This window comes from Mauremys mutica, chromosome 19, assembly GCF_020497125.1.
Source record: "Mauremys mutica isolate MM-2020 ecotype Southern chromosome 19, ASM2049712v1, whole genome shotgun sequence".
NCBI classification, from domain to species: domain Eukaryota; kingdom Metazoa; phylum Chordata; order Testudines; family Geoemydidae; genus Mauremys; species Mauremys mutica.
The window spans coordinates 21,961,240-21,979,435 of NC_059090.1; the positions used below are offsets into that span (position 1 = coordinate 21,961,240).

The 18,196-nt window shown below is 43.3% G+C and overlaps 2 protein-coding genes across 9 annotated transcripts in view; both read right to left on the reverse strand.

Annotated features, from left to right (window-relative positions):
* Positions 1-5,360, reverse strand: part of GDPD1 (glycerophosphodiester phosphodiesterase domain containing 1) — a 61,613-nt gene extending 56,253 nt beyond the window's left edge. For 2 of the 8 annotated variants that reach the window (XM_044993797.1, XM_044993793.1), the window contains exon 1: positions 4,316-4,559. In XM_044993797.1, the coding sequence (XP_044849732.1) occupies positions 4,316-4,454 (139 nt within the window). In that variant the 5' untranslated portion in view covers positions 4,455-4,559. Of the gene's footprint in view, positions 1-2,165; positions 2,220-4,315; positions 4,561-5,144 lie in introns of those variants that run through there. The other 6 variants (XM_044993795.1, XM_044993796.1, XM_044993794.1 and 3 more) reach the window with 5 other exon arrangements.
* An 865-nt stretch (positions 5,361-6,225) lies between these two features.
* SMG8 (SMG8 nonsense mediated mRNA decay factor) lies at positions 6,226-17,465 on the reverse strand. Its single transcript, XM_044993784.1, has 4 exons — positions 15,727-17,465; positions 13,182-13,327; positions 10,968-11,843; positions 6,226-7,914 (listed from the first exon to the last, which is right to left on the reverse strand). The coding sequence occupies exons 1-4, from the start codon at positions 17,426-17,428 to the stop codon at positions 7,717-7,719; spliced, it is 2,922 nt and encodes a 973-aa protein (XP_044849719.1). The 5' UTR covers positions 17,429-17,465; the 3' UTR covers positions 6,226-7,716.
* Between the last annotated feature and the right edge of the window lie 731 nt (positions 17,466-18,196).

Here is an 18,196-nt window from a genome sequence, read left to right on the forward strand (position 1 = left end):
CCTGGTATTGTCTATTTTGTTTGAATTTCATTTTAAAACACATTTATACGCCAAGCCTTATAATATGGTTAGCAAGCAAGACAAAGGTACTCAAAGGCCAAAGTAATGGACATGGTGCAAGAATTTAGACAGCAGAAGGAAGATTAAAAAATGTGTGCATCTCATGAATGTAAGAATGAAATTTAAGACCACGCTGACAGGTTATATTACCCAGTGCAAGCATGTACACTTTAATGAGAAGAAAGCCCTGTGTGACATCTAGGACACACATAGTTACCAAGTGCTCTTCACCAGTAGTTCTCAGAAAAAAATAAGTTTAATCACTGACTCCAGCCACTAATAACCTTGACAAAAATCACTGTTTAAAAAAAAAAAAGTTACCTTTACCAGAGTCAACAGAAATTTTACCATAGGACAAATTTTTTCTGGGCCTTTCCAACTAAAGGATTCATCTCACTCTAACTAATATGGGTAACTGTTCAAGTACTCATTTAACCATTTTGTTTCTCAACACTACATAAGAAATTAAGGATTAATGATAAATTACACAGCTAATTCTATGAAAAATGTTTAAAACGCACCTGCTGTATTTTTATGTTCCTCATCAGATCAACAATTTTCTCTTGGGCTAAGTGCCCAATCTCAGAAATATAAAAGGCTACAGTTAATGACTGAGACAAAATTTTTTGAATTTGTAGGTAGGAAATCTGGGAAAGTACCAGAGGATTAATTAAGTCTTTTCTATAGAATTACCATGTCATCTTTCAGATTCCAGGGTGGATAAAAATCAATGAGAATTTTTTTTTTTTAAATTCTTTAAATCAGATTTTTTTGGATAAAATGCTTTGAGGAAAAAACCTATCTAAAGATCATTTTAATTAAGATACGTTATAGCTCAAAGATATCTTATCATGGAATAGAGATTATAAATTCTAATTCTATAGTATGAGATAATATATTCATGTAATGTTTAAGAAAAGTTTTGTAAATGAGTTCCAATAGTTCATGGATTAGGAACCCAATCTTATGGGGTTCCAGGGGCTTCTGTATAGATTATTTAGGTTAATCTTTCTATCTACCCAATGGGATGCAGTGCTCAATCTAGAAGATACCATCAGAGATGCTTAGTTTTGCAGTTCTCAAACTCTGGATTTATGTCTCCAGAGATAATATGCTTTTTAACAGCAAAAATTTTTTTAAATAACTAAATAATATATAGAGGTGAGAAATAACAGACCTCAACCCTATTGTCCCTCTGCAAATTTGTGTACACAGAGTCAATCCCTTACTTCTCTCTAAAAGTGCAGTTTCAAAAAGTTCAATGAATAGAAGATTGTTGGGGGCACAATAGATCTGGACGAGGAGAAGTCTGGAGATAAACGTGAGAGGGGAGGGACAGGCAGTAGAAACAAAGGTGAAACTATTTGAACAGCATATTCCAGAAGTCTTGAGGTCTTTCTGAGTGTAGCCTTCACTGATTTGAGATCTACCATACCCTTCTCCCACTAGAAGGGAAAACCTATAATGGCAGCAGGCTGTAAAAGAGACCCAGTTTGGGCATAAGAACCATTTGAGAAACATATGTTTGCTGATGATGTTTTAAAGAAAGTATCACCAGTGAACTGTTGGAAGTCGCTTAAGAACTTGGATTCAAAGACTGTTGAAGTGATAATCTCACTTTTAACAACAACAGTTTCTTCTGCCGGTGTAGAAAGAATATTTTCTTCCTTTGGATGAATTAATTCCAAATTGAGAAATTGTTTGGGACTTGAAAAAGCAGAAAAGCTTGTTTTTCTTTTCCAGATTATGAACACCTTCATTTTCTTGTTTGAAGATGACTGAGTTAGCTGCAGAAGTCAATATTTTAAGTTTCTTATGTTGACCTGTCTGACACAGTCAATTTAATTTTTTTTTAATATTTCATTTAACTACTGTAGTTAAAAACAATTTTAAACAAACCTGATTTAAAACACTTCAATGTTTAACTAAATTCAAAAATTCATATGCTGTTTTATTAAAATATTGTATGTTTGCTGTTGAAGAAAAAAATCCAGAATACATAACGCTGTTGTTTTAGTTAAATAAAACAATTTAAATGTCTGTCTGGTGATGTTCTCCTTCTAATGCAGCATGGCAAGAAAATCCTCCAAATATTAATGATTTACCTGTTGAATTGGTGATAGTTCACCTCCCAATGACATCATAAATATCTGCTTCAATTACCTTTGGTAAATGAAATAACCAAACAATCATTAATTTTCTGATATAGCTGTAAAACTTTTCACTTTAAAAATGTATAGTGTGTACCTTCTAAAAATGAAACCTACATCTGAGTTGTGAAGAATATGTATTAAGGTTATAGCAACCGAAAAGAATACATTTTTATGTAGAAATCCATTACTAAATCGAGTCTTCCTGACTAGTGATTTAAATCATGATTTAAATCAAATCCACCATCAAATTCCCTGTAAATGTCTGTTGTAATGTTTTGAAAAAGGAGCCCTAGTTCTGCAACACAATCTCCATGAACTAACTTGTGACAGAGGAACTGAAACAGGGAAATTAACTGCTGCAATGAATCATCTTCCTTCCTTTGACATGCAAGGGCTGGGTTTACTATATGTATTCTGACATATTACATGTTTAGGTACCTCTCCATAGTGATGTATTGCTTACTTACTTGGTATGTCAGCTATATAGCCAAAGGTCCAAACAAATGCAAAGACCTCCTTCCCTGCCATACTTGGCACTGAGCTAAAGTGGCCACATCTAAAAATTTTCATTTCACATTCTACTTCAGAGAACATCAACGTGGGGCAGACGAGAGCCATGAACAGAGCCCATGGATGAGTTATAAGATGACAGAATTCAAAACAAAAACATATGAAATAAGAAGGCTCTCCTCCCTCTACTTCGTACATATAATATACCAGGTACAAACCCCCAATGACCACAAGAAAATATAGTTCATTATCAGTTAAAAATGTACAAAGTGGATGCCTATTTGCAGTGAGTGTGACTGGTAAGCAATGCTTTCAAAATGGGCTGCAACTCAATCTGCACAGCCTGCATGGATTCTAGCATAGAATATCAGGGCTCAGTTACTGATCTTTCAGATTTACCATTTCAAAATGTAGATCAATGGAAGATTACCTACAAATAATGAATGAGGACTTCTATCTCAGTTTACAGCACCTGCATAGAAGGGTTAGAGTTCGATCAGCCCTCTCAATACAGAGAAACTCAGACAGGTTAAGAGATATCTTGATTTCTGAATTTCATAGTGGTAACACAGTAAGGTCCTGATAATATATCCAAAGCAGTAGATTGAAGATGTTATATATACATCTAACTCACTTCTCACAGTATCAGTCTTACATGGTGAACTAGCTGTTTCAGTATCCTGAGGTTACTACTACTGCCCCAGTTGTACTACACAGCATATACACACGCTGTCCTTCATTCGGGTTGTAAAGGTTGTTTGCATAGAAGTGCCTAACAGATAACCATCCTATTGAATAAGAATTATCTTGTAAAGCTGCTGATTGGTGCAACTATAGAGGAGGTAAATCAATAGGCTGGTTATATACTAACATACCCTAGAAAACAGTAGGAGCAAAGTTACTGAGGTCAATCACTAATCAGAAATGTAGGTTTTTGTAACAATTAGGTTTTAGAAAATGTTTCCATTATTTTAATAGGACCCAGAAGTCTGCCGCCCAATGCCCTGCTCTCACCACTAGATCACACTTTTCACAAAGAGAAAACGTATAGTGAACCTGGGCCCAGTTTGAGTTTGGGGTAGATTCCACGCAAAGCCAGGTGGCTCCGCGTGAGCTTTGGCTGGAGTTGGAGAATCTGTTCGACCCTGAAACCAAGGACAATTAGGCGGTGGGGTGGGGTGCTGGGGAGAAGATGGGGGGGAAGACGGAAATCGCTGGGTTGCACGCAGCCAGACACACACACTTGGCTATCGGCTGCCGAGCCCCAGGTAACAGGCAGATCAGCGTGCCACAAACACAGCGCGTCACAAGCCCTTTGCGGCACAGCCCGGCTTGCACGCTGCGGGGGCGGCACGGCTGGGGGCTGACACCCCCACTCCCGCAAGAACAAGGACCGGGCCCTGGGGAGAGGGGTCTGAGGTGAGTCCCCCACCATCGGGCCGGGGAGAGGGGAACCCCTCGCCTCCCTGCCCTTCAGGGCGCCCCCGCCAACCCTTGAGGCGCGAGGTGACCCCGGGCCCCTCACGGTTACGGCGGGAAGCGACCCAGCCCCCGCAGGAGCCGCGCGCGGGCCCCGAGCCCCCAGGTCTCACCGCCGCGGTGGGAGATGTGCCGGCAGCGGAAGCGCTGCCGCTTGGGCCGGTGCAGCAGTCCCGGGCATTTGAGCAGCAGCGCCGAGGTGAGGAGGTAGCCGCCCAGCGTAGAGACCAGATACAGGGCGACGCCGGCCATCCTGCCCGCTCCCACCGAGCCAGCCGGCCGGCCTGCGGCAGCCGCGCAAAGGGCCGCCCCGCGCAGCCGCAGCCACTCCCCCCCCGTCCACCCGGGCGAGGGAACGGAGAGCGCAGCCGCGCGCGCAAAAAGGGGGCTTGGCCCTCCCGTGAGGGGAAGCGGAGCCAGGTCCAGCACCGGGGGGTCAGAGAACTGGAAGGGACCTTCAGCGGTCATCTAGTCCAGTCCTCTGCACTCCAGGGCTCACCCCCTCCCCCTCGAGGGGAATTGACCCCTCTCTTCTAGCCTCCAGGGGACTCAGCCCTCCCCTTGCCATATACACCAGGGAGCGGGGCTGAGTCCCCCTTTCCAGGGTCTCACCTTCCCTGAGGGAATTCCCTGCCGCACCCCACACACAGAGGAGGAAAATTAACCTTCCCCCGCACTATCCCAGGAGGTGGATTAATCACCTCTCCACGGACTGTACCCCGCTCTTGCACACATGGGGTTAACCCCCCAGCCTCTATCTTCCTTGAGAGGGCTCGTCCCCCAAGGAGGGCAAATTAACATCTTTTTTATTTCCTCCCTTCATCAGAGTATTTAGACCTCTTTCTTTCCCCATAGCAAGATTAAACCCTGTCACCCAGCACAGGGGAACTTTAGGCCATGGAAGAAATTCCCCTTCCCATCCCTCATAGATGTGGGGCTTACCCCCATTTCACCTCAGCAGGGGGTGCTCCTCTAGGCTTCCTCCTCCAGCCTCTGAGGGGAACCTCAAACCCTCTCCTGCTTTCTCCAGTGGTTTAGGCAGAGTATATCTTTGAATCACCTCTTTCCCCTCCCATCCAGCGTACAAGCATTGGTGTCAAGTTTTATAACTTTTCACCCCACAGCCCTTAAGCCTCTGCCTATGGGCATCCTTACATTCTCCCCCATCCCATTGTCCAGGCAGCCATAGGTGCTACCCCTTCCACCTACTTGGGATGGGAGAGGTAGCACCTGCACAGAAATGGAAATGATTGAGAATGTTTTGATTAAAGATGCCAGTCACATGCGCATCTCTGGGTTTAATGCAGCCCTAATATGGACACAGGCTAAATCAGCAGTGGATGGCTAGCCTGGAAACAGCCAATTGCTTGTGATTCAACTGGTGTAAAACAAGTGATTGAAGTACAATTGACTGAGTGTGCCTGTGAACCCCTCTTCTTAGGGAAAGCACTGTGGATGTTTAATAACCAGCACTGTAAAACCTCATCTAAAACAAATCATACTTAAAAGATTATTGCAAGAATGGTTTCTGGGATCAACAAAAATAATCTCTCTGTTAAACTTTCCTTTTTGGAGGACAGTACCAATGTGACTGATAGTCTAGGTGTGATCCATAAACCCAGGAATGTGTGTAATGTTTTGCTTGTTTTATAGAGAGAGACCTACAGTACCTATTACATTATCATAATCCTCAATTCATTCTAGAGTTTCTCACACCACCACCTGAAAGAGATTAGAGGCAAACTTTCCCACATACAAAGGCCAAAAGTGGGATAAAGATCCAAAAGTCTGATAGATTTTAGACAATTAGACATTTAAAATTAATAGAGACTGGATTGGAAATTGTTAAGAGTTTAGTATTAAGGAAAGATCAATTGTACTTTTGCTTTAATTGGAAGCAAGCTGCATTTGGCCATTTAATGTGTGTAAAACTGCACTAAACCCAGTCTTCATGTACTGATCACTTATGGGTTTATCAATTATGGCAAACTCTTGCTAAATAAGTTATTCCACAGAGACAACATAATCTGCACCATTTTATCCTCGATCTTTCCACTCCACATTTTTCCTCAAATGAAAGACTACCTTTCTTTAAAGTTCAGTAATTTATGATCAATGACAGCATATACACAATCTGACTATGAGATTGACTCTCTGAAAACCAAGCCATTCACTTCCGAGTTATTTGAGATGGAAGAGCCTTCCAGTGGGCCAGCTGCTCTAATCACTCTACAACTGTATTCTTGTACATAAGTGCCTTTCACATATAATATTTGTATAGGCATTTTACAAACACCATCAATTGTTATCAGCTGTTTTGAGTTCCAGTGGAATTTTCCTCTTCTTCCAGTAACAGTTTAAACATCATTTCAGTTTTTGTATGCAAATTCTTCTCCACTCACTGATGTTTCTCTATTCAATTGCTATATGAAGAAGTTTGAACAATTTAGTAATCTGACTCCTCCTTAAGTCTTCTGCTCCAGGATTTCAAAGCACTTTCTAAACTTTCATGCATTAAGTCACACGGCAGCCGTCAAGAAGCAAGGGAGGTATTATCCACATCTTATAGTTCAGAAAATGAAGCAGACATTTGAGTAATTTACTTTACATGGCAAATAATTAAAAGGGAAAAGAACCCACTTATCACAATTCCAGTTCTGTGCTTTAATTGCCATAGTAGAGCAAACTGGGAGACATTCTAACCTTTTGTTATATGCTACTAGGGCTTTTTTGTTTGTTTTTTATTTTTTAAACTTGTTTTAGAATGAGTTTAAGTTGTCAGTATTTTGTCTTTTTTTTTTTTTTTAAGCACACCTAACCTTGACTCAGGCATAGGAGCTGATTTCTTATGGCCACAACTATGGCACTGGATAGATAATTTTCAAAAACAAGATCTGGTTGTCTGATCCACGAATGTAGACATTTTTAAATTGTTTTTTTTAAAATGTGTCTGATCTGAATGAACAGGGTTCCTGGCTCTGATGGAATTGAGAAGACAAATCCAAAAATGACTAAAGATGTCTGTAATTACATTTTAAAAACTAAAATACAAAGTTTCTGCTAACGCAATAGGAGTCCATATTTTTTATTTTAAAAGGCAGGTTAGAGAGAGAGAAAAAGGTTCTCTTCTCACTGTCTCCATCCGACAAGTAACAGCTTGATTCCAAGCAGGGGTAATTTTAATACAAGTTCCTAAATATGTAATTAGGGACAAGGAGTTGACTCATCAAAACATGTAGGGACACAGGCTCAGACATATAAAGATAAATTAAAAGTTGCTGGTTTCTACATATGAAAACTGAATAGGTAAACAGAGAAAGTTGCCATGTTCCTTTCTCCACTTTGATGCTCATATCTTTATTCTGAATCTGGACCCTATTCACTTTACATGCAGTGGTTTCACTATACCAAGCAGTGATTACTGTTTAAGTATCAACAGTCAGGAATCAAAATCCATAATTTGGATTGAGAAAACAAGTCACCTGAAATCAGGACTAATGTTCCAGAATAATTCTTATTGTGTAATGGCTTTTAGTATTCCTCGAACAACCTTATAACTCATCAACTGCTGGTTTTCTTTAGGAGGAAAACAGGGTCCACGTTCTGTTACATAAGCATAAGGAAATCGCAGCACCCACAGTCCATCAGGCGGGAGGGTTATTTCCTGTTTCTCAGGGTAAAATACAGGGCAAGGCGGAGGCCCTGGTTGAACCTGAAAAAAAACAGTAGGAAATATGTTAAGTACTTTAAAAGATAAAATTAGCAAACTATTGGAATAAAACCCTCTCAAATAACTAAATCCACAAGGGTCTATTAAGTCTCTACTAAAATGAGGTTTGAAGCCACTTTAGCGCATTTTTAGAAGACAGTGTTTAAATGCTGTTCTTGCCAGAAAGGAAATAAGTTTCAAACCCCAGTGTGATCAACATGCTGAACTTAAAGATACCAGATTTGGCATCAGATCACTAAGACCCTGTCTCACACTACCAAAAAAAAATAAATCAAAAAAAAAATATCTACATTTAGGGACACAGTTGCATCTGTGTAGTGCCGACAAGACTAAATTGTTTCAACTGTGACTCAAATTGTTCTACCACCTTGGATTTTTCAGGACTGTAACATGAATCAAGAGCACTTAAAATATTGTTTGTTATCAACTGCACTAGAAGACTGAGCGGTGTCTTAATCAGGTCAAGAACTGATGTGGTGTAATTTTTTCCTTCAGCATATTAGATTTTCACAGGGTGGACAAGGGCCTTAGAAATCATATCACGTATAGGCATAAGTATCACTAGTTGATTTAGCTTTTTCCTTGCCATTTCATCCACATTCACCCCTAAAGGGGAATTTTGAAATATCACCATTAGGGCCTGATCTTGCAGCTCATACACAGGCAAAACTCATGGAAGTTAAATGCGAATCTGAAAGGTAGACTACAAAACTGAATCTTAACCACTGAAGTGAATGGTGCCATTTCACTGCTGTGTGTAGCTTTAATCATTACTACTCCTGCTTGAACTTGCAAAACAAAAAACAATGTAGTATGTGGGTCTTTAAGGTCTCCCCTAAACCAGGTTCTGTTTGCTTTGTAGGAACATAGCACTGGAAGGGACCTCTTGAGAGACTGAGTCCAGTCCCTTGCTATCACAGGCAAATCAGTCATACAATTCTGTTCTTAAACTTATCAAGCTCCATCTTAAAATTAGATAGGTTGTTTGCCTCCATTACTCCTATTGGAAGGCTGTTCTCTAGGACCTCACTCCTCTGATTAGAAACTTTCTAAATTTCCAACCTCTCTCTCTCAAATAGTTCTTCTCCATCCCGGATGCCCATGCCCAATGCATTTATAGACAGCAATATTTCCTCTCAGCCTTCATTTTGCTAGACCAGGGGTCAGCAACCTTTCAGAAGTGGTGTGCCGAGTTTTCATTTATTCACTCTAATTTAAGGTTCCACGTGCCAGCCATACATTTTAACGTGTTTAGAAGGTCTCTTTCTATAAGTCTATAATATATAACTAAACTATTGTTGAATGTAAAGTAAATAAGGTTTTTAAAATGTTTAAAAAGCTTCATTTAAAATTAAATTAAAATGCAGAGCCCCCTGGACTGGTGGTCAGGACCTGGGCAGTGTGAGTGCCACTGAAAATCAGCTCGTGTGCCGCCTTTGGCACCCATGCCATAGGTTGCCTACCCCTGTGCTAGACTAAACAAGACCTTTTAATCTCCTCATATGATATAGGCTTCCCACTCCCAGATCATTCTAGTAGCACTTTTCTGTTCAAATTTGAATTCATCTCTTTTGAACATGCGTATATGAATGGTCCCAGGGCACTTTAGGGGAGTAGATGGTTTCTCCCCATAACTGATATAAACATACTGTGTGCTGGCTGCATTTCAGTAGTGCTGTATTTACTTTCGGTACCAACAAATGAAATTTTTTTTGCCATATTTTATGAAGTGCTATATAAATGGTAAGATTATTCCATGACAGAGTACTATTGGAAAACACATCTTGTTCATATTTCATTACTTTAAAAAAAAAGTAAGTGGACACACATATCAATTTCAAATATCAATTTCCTTTTCCCAGCATCTAGAAATAGATGAAAATTACATCTTTTTCATTCTACAGATTCTGTGTTCCCAGAGTTCAGAGAATTGAAGATAAAAATCCAACTTAGCCATGCATCACCATTTTTCTGTGAAGACATTTTAATTTTTAATTTATGTTCCCATTGCTCAGTAGTTATTTTTAAAAAGGCAGGTTATTCTCGTGCATTTTTGTGGCATATTATTTAATATGTCTTTTCAACCTATTGGAACCCCACTATGTCATCTATGATAAAATGTGTATTAAGAAGAAAGTTATGCTAACAAGTGCTAAAGTCATAACAGCCTTGGTGACTGAAGAAATATTTGTTTACAGAACATATACAGCATTTGCAACTACACAGCAAACTTCCCCACACCACCATTATACTCAAACCTGATCTGTGGGGACTCTCCCTAAGGAATGAGAAGAGACTTATCTTCATTCTCCATTCAGTCCTTGGCTGAAAATATCAAGGAGCATTCCCAATGAGGTGGTGGTTTACATGTCGTCTGTCTGCTGAGAATTTCTGAACTAAAACTAGCCTATGAGAAATGGCTTTGGTGGCAACAATCCAACAACTTTTGGCCAGTACCAATTTGGATTGACCTAAAGAACATTACAGATGCTCCCTGGGTTACGCAAACCTGACTTGCGCAAATCCGCACTTACGGGAAAAGTTCCGTACTTTTTTTTGGGTGGGGGTGTAATTGTCAGGTATACGTTCCTGCCTTACACAAAATTCAACTTATGCAAGGCATTCCGGAACAGGGAGTGTCTGTAATTAAATCCTGGTTCAGGTTGGGGGGGAGGGATACCTCAGTGGTTCGAGCATTAGCTTGCTAAACCCAGGGTTGTGAGTTCAATCCTTGAGGGGGCCACTTAGGGATCTGGATCAAAATCAGTACTTGGTCCTGCTAGTGAAGGCAGAGGGCTGGACTCAATGACCTTTCAGGGTCCCTTCCAGTTCTGTGAGATAATTATATATATATATATATATATATATATATATATATATATATATATATATAAGAGAGAGATACCTATCTACTCTTACCCCCTGCAACAATGAAAGAGCCTACATTCTTTTATGTGTCCCATAATAAGTGTTAATACACTTTTTAAGTGTTACATTTTGCAGTTCCTATAGTCACTTACAGATAGCTTTCTTACCTGAGGTGTTAGTATTATCTGCAGTGGAGCATCTGGCACCACAACAAAGAGTCTTATAAACTGAGCATAATACGGTTTAAGTCCTCGTCCCTGAGTTGATGAGAGGATGTATAAGGGCATATCAGAATTAAGGGCTTTTATAGCAGATTCTTTTGGCCCACCTCCCATCACCTTCATGACTTTCTCAGGCCCTGAACACATGAACCTCCGACCACGGGCGTCTTCATATTCAAATCCAACAAAGGCTCGAGCTATGTCATCTCTCCTCCTTCCTCTTCCCATTACAACTGCACTTCGTTTCCCAGGAACAGCTTTATTAGGAGCAGGCCAGGAATTTGTGTCTAGATCTCCCTCATCTTCAGCTCTTGTCCTGATGACAATGTCCCAAGGCATTAAGTAGTTTGTTCCTGGGATGAAGCCCTGTTGGTCTAAGCCTGTGTGGAAGTTATAAGCCTTAGCAGGGCCAAGTTTGACCAGTGACCAGCTAGAGAATTTGGGAAGAAGGCCCTTAGGGCAATTAGAATGAAGCATGCCAGGAAGATACTCAACAGTGGATGCCTGGCGATCTACCAAGCTTGGCCTCTTCTCGCTTTTAGACTCTGATGCTTGCCCATGAGCCTCTGCATTGTCTCCTCCACCTTGAGGATCAGCTGGGTAGGTGCCCAGGCTATCCGTTGATTGACCCAAACTAAGGGCTAAGCTCAGGCTGGTGCTCTCTCCCTGGGTTTGAGGCTCTTTTTCTTTAAGTTTCTCAGCTTCTCCTTCTGGGGGGGCAGGTGAGGTCTCATCCTTGGCTGGTGCTGGATCAGGTGTACTCGGCTGAAATATCGGGAAGTTGATGTGGTCCAGTTTCCCACAACATTTCTCTTCCAGCAGCTGTGAAAGATGGAACACAGTTAACTTGTCATCTGTAGTCTCAATGTTCACATAGCTCTGAATCACAAAACTAACTGAATGCAGTTTAATATAATAAGCTATAGTATTAACAAGTCAATGCAATCTAGCCTCAAGCAAATATTTAGAGTCTCTCTTTTGGTGAAGTGGGAACCAGTGCACTTCTGAATGAACAACAGACACTATGCACATAACTGTTATGCTTAGGCCTGGTCCACACACTGTTTTTGTACTAGTATAACTATTTTGGTTAGGGGGTATGATTTTCTACACAAACAGTTAAAGATCAGTGCAATCCCTAGTGAGGATGCAGTTATATTGGTATAAAGGTGCCTTACACTTTCCCTTATAAGCTACACCAATATAAGCACCTCGATACTATTATTGCCTAACCCCTGACTGGAAGGTATGGAATAGTACTGCTTTAACTATCCTAGTATAGTCAAAGTGGTACAAATCTGTGATTGTAGAAAAGCTCATACTTAACTGCCTTCATAGAAAATGAATAGTTGTTCACCAAGCTATTCAGATGGCTTGGGTCTGATCCTGCAAGGTACTGAGTACTCAACTGCTGTTAAGGCAATAGGAGTAAAAACTGCTTGGCTCTTACAGGAGCAGGATAAGAAAAAAGTAATATTTAAATAGCCTAAAACTCCCTTCTTTCTCCCATGCTCCCTTTTCACTTAGCTCTCTCTCTCTCTCTTTGTGGTCAGAAGACTCATTTTCTTCCATCAAATCCCTCCTTAAAACAAACTAACGCAAAGACCATTTTAAAAAAGGCTGTGCAGTACTCCCATGCCAGCTCTAACTCTTATTGGAACACTAGGTACTAGTTGTGTCTGCACTGTTTTGTCTCAGACCTAGGCTCCGACTTTGAAGACTGAAGGGACCATTATGATCATCTAGCCTCATCTCCTGCATAACACAGGATGCAGAATCTCACCCAGTAATTCCTGCATCAAGCCCATAACTTCTGTTAAAACTATAAAACATATATTTAGAAAGATATCCCAGTCTTGATTTACAGGTGTCAAGTGACAGAGGAGCCACCATGTCCCCAGGCAAATTATTCCAATGGTTAATTACCCTTGCTCTTAAAAATGTGCACCTTATTTCTAGTCGGAATTTGGCTAGCTTCCGCTTCCAATCACTTTTTCTCTTCCCCCCCCATAGACATCTATAGACCACAATCAAGTCACCTCTTAACTTTTTCTTTGGACTCTTCAGGATAAGCTGTGCCTTGTTTGTACAGCACAAGCATAGCTACGGCTTAATAAATAATATTTTCCTTTGAAGCAAAAATGGAAAGCTAATGATTACCTGATAGAAATCATAATTGGCTGCTTTGATATCAAAGGGATCATCCCGGGGTGCTTGTTTCCTCCCACAGTTACAGGCACCAGTGGAGCGAGCCCGGCTGTTGTGATACAACACTGGAGGGTTTCTATCTGGCTCTGGTTTTTCCCCTGAAAAAGTAACAAGATTCATTGGTGTTTGCTTCACCCCATCTGGAGAGATACTTGTATCATTTGGCTATCTTCAACCTTCTTCTGCAATGATCCCTCATACTTCCCCCCCAAATTACTTTCCAAAATTGCCAATTTATCATGCAACTTCCCCTTCCTTGTGCGTGTTTTACAACCAGTTACAAAGGCCCTTTGTACACACTGAGCTGCCTTTCTTGCCAATTGCTTATTGTGCAGGATGTGGAGCTGCTATGTAATAATTTATGTTCCACCATTTGATTGTTATTGCGTTTGCTATATGACTGCAAGGGGTTAATTTAAGCAGAGGATAGATAGCCCCCCATTTATCAATACTTAAAAGACAATGCAACTACTATTTACTTTAAATTTTACCTCTGACCAAGCTGATTTCAACAATCTGGCTTGGGAGTCCCCATAGGGGGATCCAAGCAGAGGAAACTGGAACAATTAAGTTTGGGTAGATAAGATGGTCCCTGAAGAATAGGAAAAAGTGAGGCAAAGACCGCTGGGGCGTAGACTGAACCCCAATCCCTAGAGGCAAAGGGGTCAGGGATTAACTAGGACTGAAAAACCTTTAAGTTAGGCAAATATGCATATAGACCTTTTATTGTGTTGAAATCCCTTTTTCTTGTTATGCCTTGTTCCTACTGTTAAGATAAAACAATATGTTGTTTTGAAGAGGCTGTTTTGGGTCACTGTATTAAGCACTGGTGCTCAGTCAGGCCTGCAGAGTAATCATGGTTGGTACACAGTGTGCTGTAGCCCAGTGACCAGATCTAAGAGTGTGAAAATTGTGTTGTCCTTTTACCAGGTGAAAGCAAGAGAACACACACGTGAGGAGATGCACTCAGACAGGTCAAAGGTGCACCTAGGCCGTAACCACGACACTTACCAGGTCTTGCTAAAAAGGACAAATGGTTCTTCTGGCTATTTATATATATTCCTTGCAACTTCTATTTCTTGCACAGTAAGGCTCTATTTTAAAATAGCATTTGCACCTCCCTCGGAAACCATCTTTCTAAGCTGGATATGAGTCAACAGTGTGCCCTCGTTGCCAAGAAGGCTAATGGCATTTTGGGCTGTATAAGTAGGGGCATTGCCAGCAGATCGAGGGACATGATCATTCCCCTCTATTCGACACTGGTGAGGCCTCATCTGGAGTACTGTGTCCAGTTTTGGGCCCCACACTACAAGAAGGATGTGGAAAAATTGGAAAGAGTCCAGCGGAGGGCAACAAAAATGATTAGGGGGCTGGAGCACATGACTTATGAGACGAGGCTGAGGGAACTGGAATTGTTTAGTCGCAGAAGAGAAGAATGAGGGGGGATTTGATAGCTGCTTTCAACTACCTGAAAGGGGGTTCCAAAGAGGATGGATCTAGAGTGTTCTTAGTGGTAGCAGATGATAGAACAAAGAGTAATGGTCTCACGTTGCAGTAGGGAAGGTTTAGGTTGGATATTAGGAAAAACTTTTTCACTAAGAGGGTGGTGAAGCACTGGAATGGGTTATCTAGGGAGGTGGTAGAATCTTCTTCCTTAGAGGTTTTCAAAGTCAGGCTTGACAAAGCCCTGGCTGGGATGATTTAGTTGGGGATTGGTCCTGCTTTGAGCAGGGGGTTAGACTAGATGACCTCCTGAGGTCCCTTCCAACCCTGATATTCTATGATTCTAAGGATGTATGTTCAACTAGCATGGAGAGAACCCAAGTAATTAATAATGAGTCTAATCCTGCAACCCTTATTCACACCAAGTAGCAATTAGTTGGGGTTTTTTTTGGGGGGGGGGAGGAGGAGAGGGGGGTTCTAAATCAAAGTTACATTGGGGGGGGAAGTGATGACACAAGGGACTAAGAATAGGGTATGGAGCCTTTAACCTCTAGATTACTAGTTATAATATACCTGTTATCACCATCTGATTACTGGTTCTGTCCTCTATGAAATGAGTTTGGTGGTCCCATCCCACCATGTATACACATTGCACACATCACCACAACTGGCAGTCTCTGCACAGACAGCAAGGACTGAACTGACCATGGAAACTCAACTATTTTCAATTCCTGGGAGTGGTCACTCCCAATCAGGAGTGGGCACATCAGTAGGGGTAATTAAGGGAATGCTGCAACATAGCCTTTGCTATAACTATCCCTTCAATAAACAGAGAAATGGAATCTAAACCCATCATTCCTGCACTTTTTATAAACATTAACATTAGACATAAGACCTATTTTTAGAGTCTATGATCTACTGTACCTAATAGTATTTCTTTTAAAATAAAGCCAGATTTAAAATTCAATGGCCAGTTAGATAGGAAAACATTTTATGGCTTAAAACTTGTAAACGTAAACTGCAAAAGGATCCTAACGCAACTGAGCTTAGTTACCTGATTTTGGTAGTAAGTGAAATTTATGCACACAGTGCTGATCAGTTAAACTTCGCTCCTCACACAGCTGATGCCCATTGCTCCAGAACTTGTAACAGTCTTCATGAAGTTGCATGGCATACTTGTGAAAGGCTGGTCCCCGGGCATGCTGGCTGTACACACGCAAGGCTTGTGCCAGCTGATTCTTGTGAACTGTCATAGTGTAATTGTGGGGCAGGTTGGACTGGTAGGCACTGTGGGCCATGGGGAGAGCCTTTTGGCAACGGTTTTCAGAAAACTTGGTGTCTATATCTAGGTACCCCTCCAAGACTTTGATGCTTCCCATAATTTTGGAGGTCAGTTCCCCAGTGAGGGAAGCTGGGTCATCATCTTTCCCCTCAATAGCCACTTCATACAATTTCTGAGCTGCAGCAACCCACTTCTGATATGTAGGAAGCTCAAAGTGAGAGGGCTGAGGGTTTCTCCCCACACTGTCATCAAAGCCTTTCTTGCTTAGCACCAGCTCCACATGTTGCCAGAGGAACTCCTTGAGGGTGCAGTCCACCAACTGCCCAGAGGAGCTGGAGCTGCTACTGCTACTCTCAACATGGAAGGACAGCTGCTGCCTGCCATGTCTCATCATCTGATATCTCCTGGGCCCCGCCAAGGTGGGTGCCAGCAAGGAATCTGTCTCTTTCATCGTGCAGTTGCTCCTGAGCTGCTCCAGCAGCATGGCCACCGGGTCCTCTCCATCCTGGGCCCCACCAGCCACAATGTAGACAAAGGCCTGGTTAGCAGGCACAGTGAAAAGGCAGTTGATGCTCTGGTTGGTCAGCACCCGACTCTTACGGAAGATGCGGTAGATCTGGTCCTCCAGGGCATGCTGCAACCTCCTCTTGGGTGAATGCTTCTTGGGTGGGGGCTTCTCCAGCTGGCCGCAGAGGTCTTGCCCCCTGCCTGGTGGGGGGTCCACCTTGAGGGCCCCATTAAGCTGGAAGAGGAAGAGGAGGCGGGGCGGGCACGGCCTGCAGTTGAGCTTCCACTCCTTGCCAACCGGGCAGTCCTTGATGGCGGCCTTGAGGGAGGGCAGCACCTTCTGCCTCAGCCCATCCAGGGCCCTGAAGACACGGTCATAGGTGATGTCGAAGGAGCAGGTGGGGTGCACCATCAGCAGGATGTGACAGACGGAGAAGAGGTAGAGGAGGCTCAGGCAGTGCAGCTTCTCCTGGTGCTTCCAGAACTCATGGGCCTCGGCATGGGGCAGCGGGGCGCCGGGGGGGTGGCCGAGCCCCGGCACCCTGGCGTCCCCGGCGCTGAGGTCGCTGCAGGCCCGCAGCAGCTGCGGGGTGTCGCAGATGGAGGTGAGCACCAGGTACAGCACCTTGCTCTCCTGGCTGTAGTAGGCCTGCAGCAGGTTGTAGTCCTGGGCGGCGGCGGCGGGCTCCCCCTCTGCGGCGGCCGCGGGCTCCCCGCCGTCGCTGGGCCCGGCCCCGCCCGGCCCCGCGCTCTCCCGCTGGAAGAGGGGGAAGACCTGCCGGTCGCACACGGTGCTCACCAGCGCCGCCTTCTCGGAGCTCAGCTGCAGGGCCGTCTTGCCGAAGATGCCCACCACGCACACCTCCTCCTCCGCGGGGGCGGGGGCGCCCGCCGCGCCGCTCCCCTCCGCGCCGCCGCCGCCCCCCGCTAGCAGCAGCAGCTCCCGCAGACCCACCGGCACAGTCATCGCCGCGGCGGCGCGGCCCCCCAATGGGCCAAACTTCCTTCGGAGCAACTGGGCATGCGCCGCAGCCGAGCACGCGCGGTAAGTCCAGAAGCCGCCGCGTTACTGCGCATGCTCACACCTCTGGGCGACGCTGAGCCGTAGGAGCGCAGCTGCGCGCAGACTCGGCTCCCTGAGCCACGTGGGTTGTTAGGGTGGGTGGGTGCGGAGAGATGATGGGGGGAGAACTAGAGAAGAGGAGGTTCAGGGAGCAGACTGGTTATCCCCAATCAAACAGGAGCACCACGAGGAGAGGGACTATGCCAGGAGACGTGCACCCAGCAAATCTCCTTCAAATCACCCACACTCTAGAGGAAATATGTATTTGTGGGAACCCAACTTCTAAAACCATCCTGCAAACAATTGATTAGTACTGTAGCCCTTCCAATGGGCAGTGGTGTGACCGTTCTAGGTTACGGAACTGAGCAAGGGGTCTGATGGATCTTTCTACTGCAACTTGCAGAAGCCACATCAAGTGGAATTCCCACTTGTTCAAGCTCATTCCCCCTCGAAACTTTGCATATGGGGTGCTGGAACAATTTTTCTAATGAGGATGCTGAGAGCCATTAAACCAAACTGTAAATCTTGCATATAATAGAAACAACTTCAAGCCAGGGGCTCCTGCAGCACCCCTAGTTCTAGCACCTATGTTTGCATATTTAAGTAAAAGGAAATAAACTCCAGCCTGTCAACATTCATGTTTATTTTTATATATAAAAAGAATGATCAGGG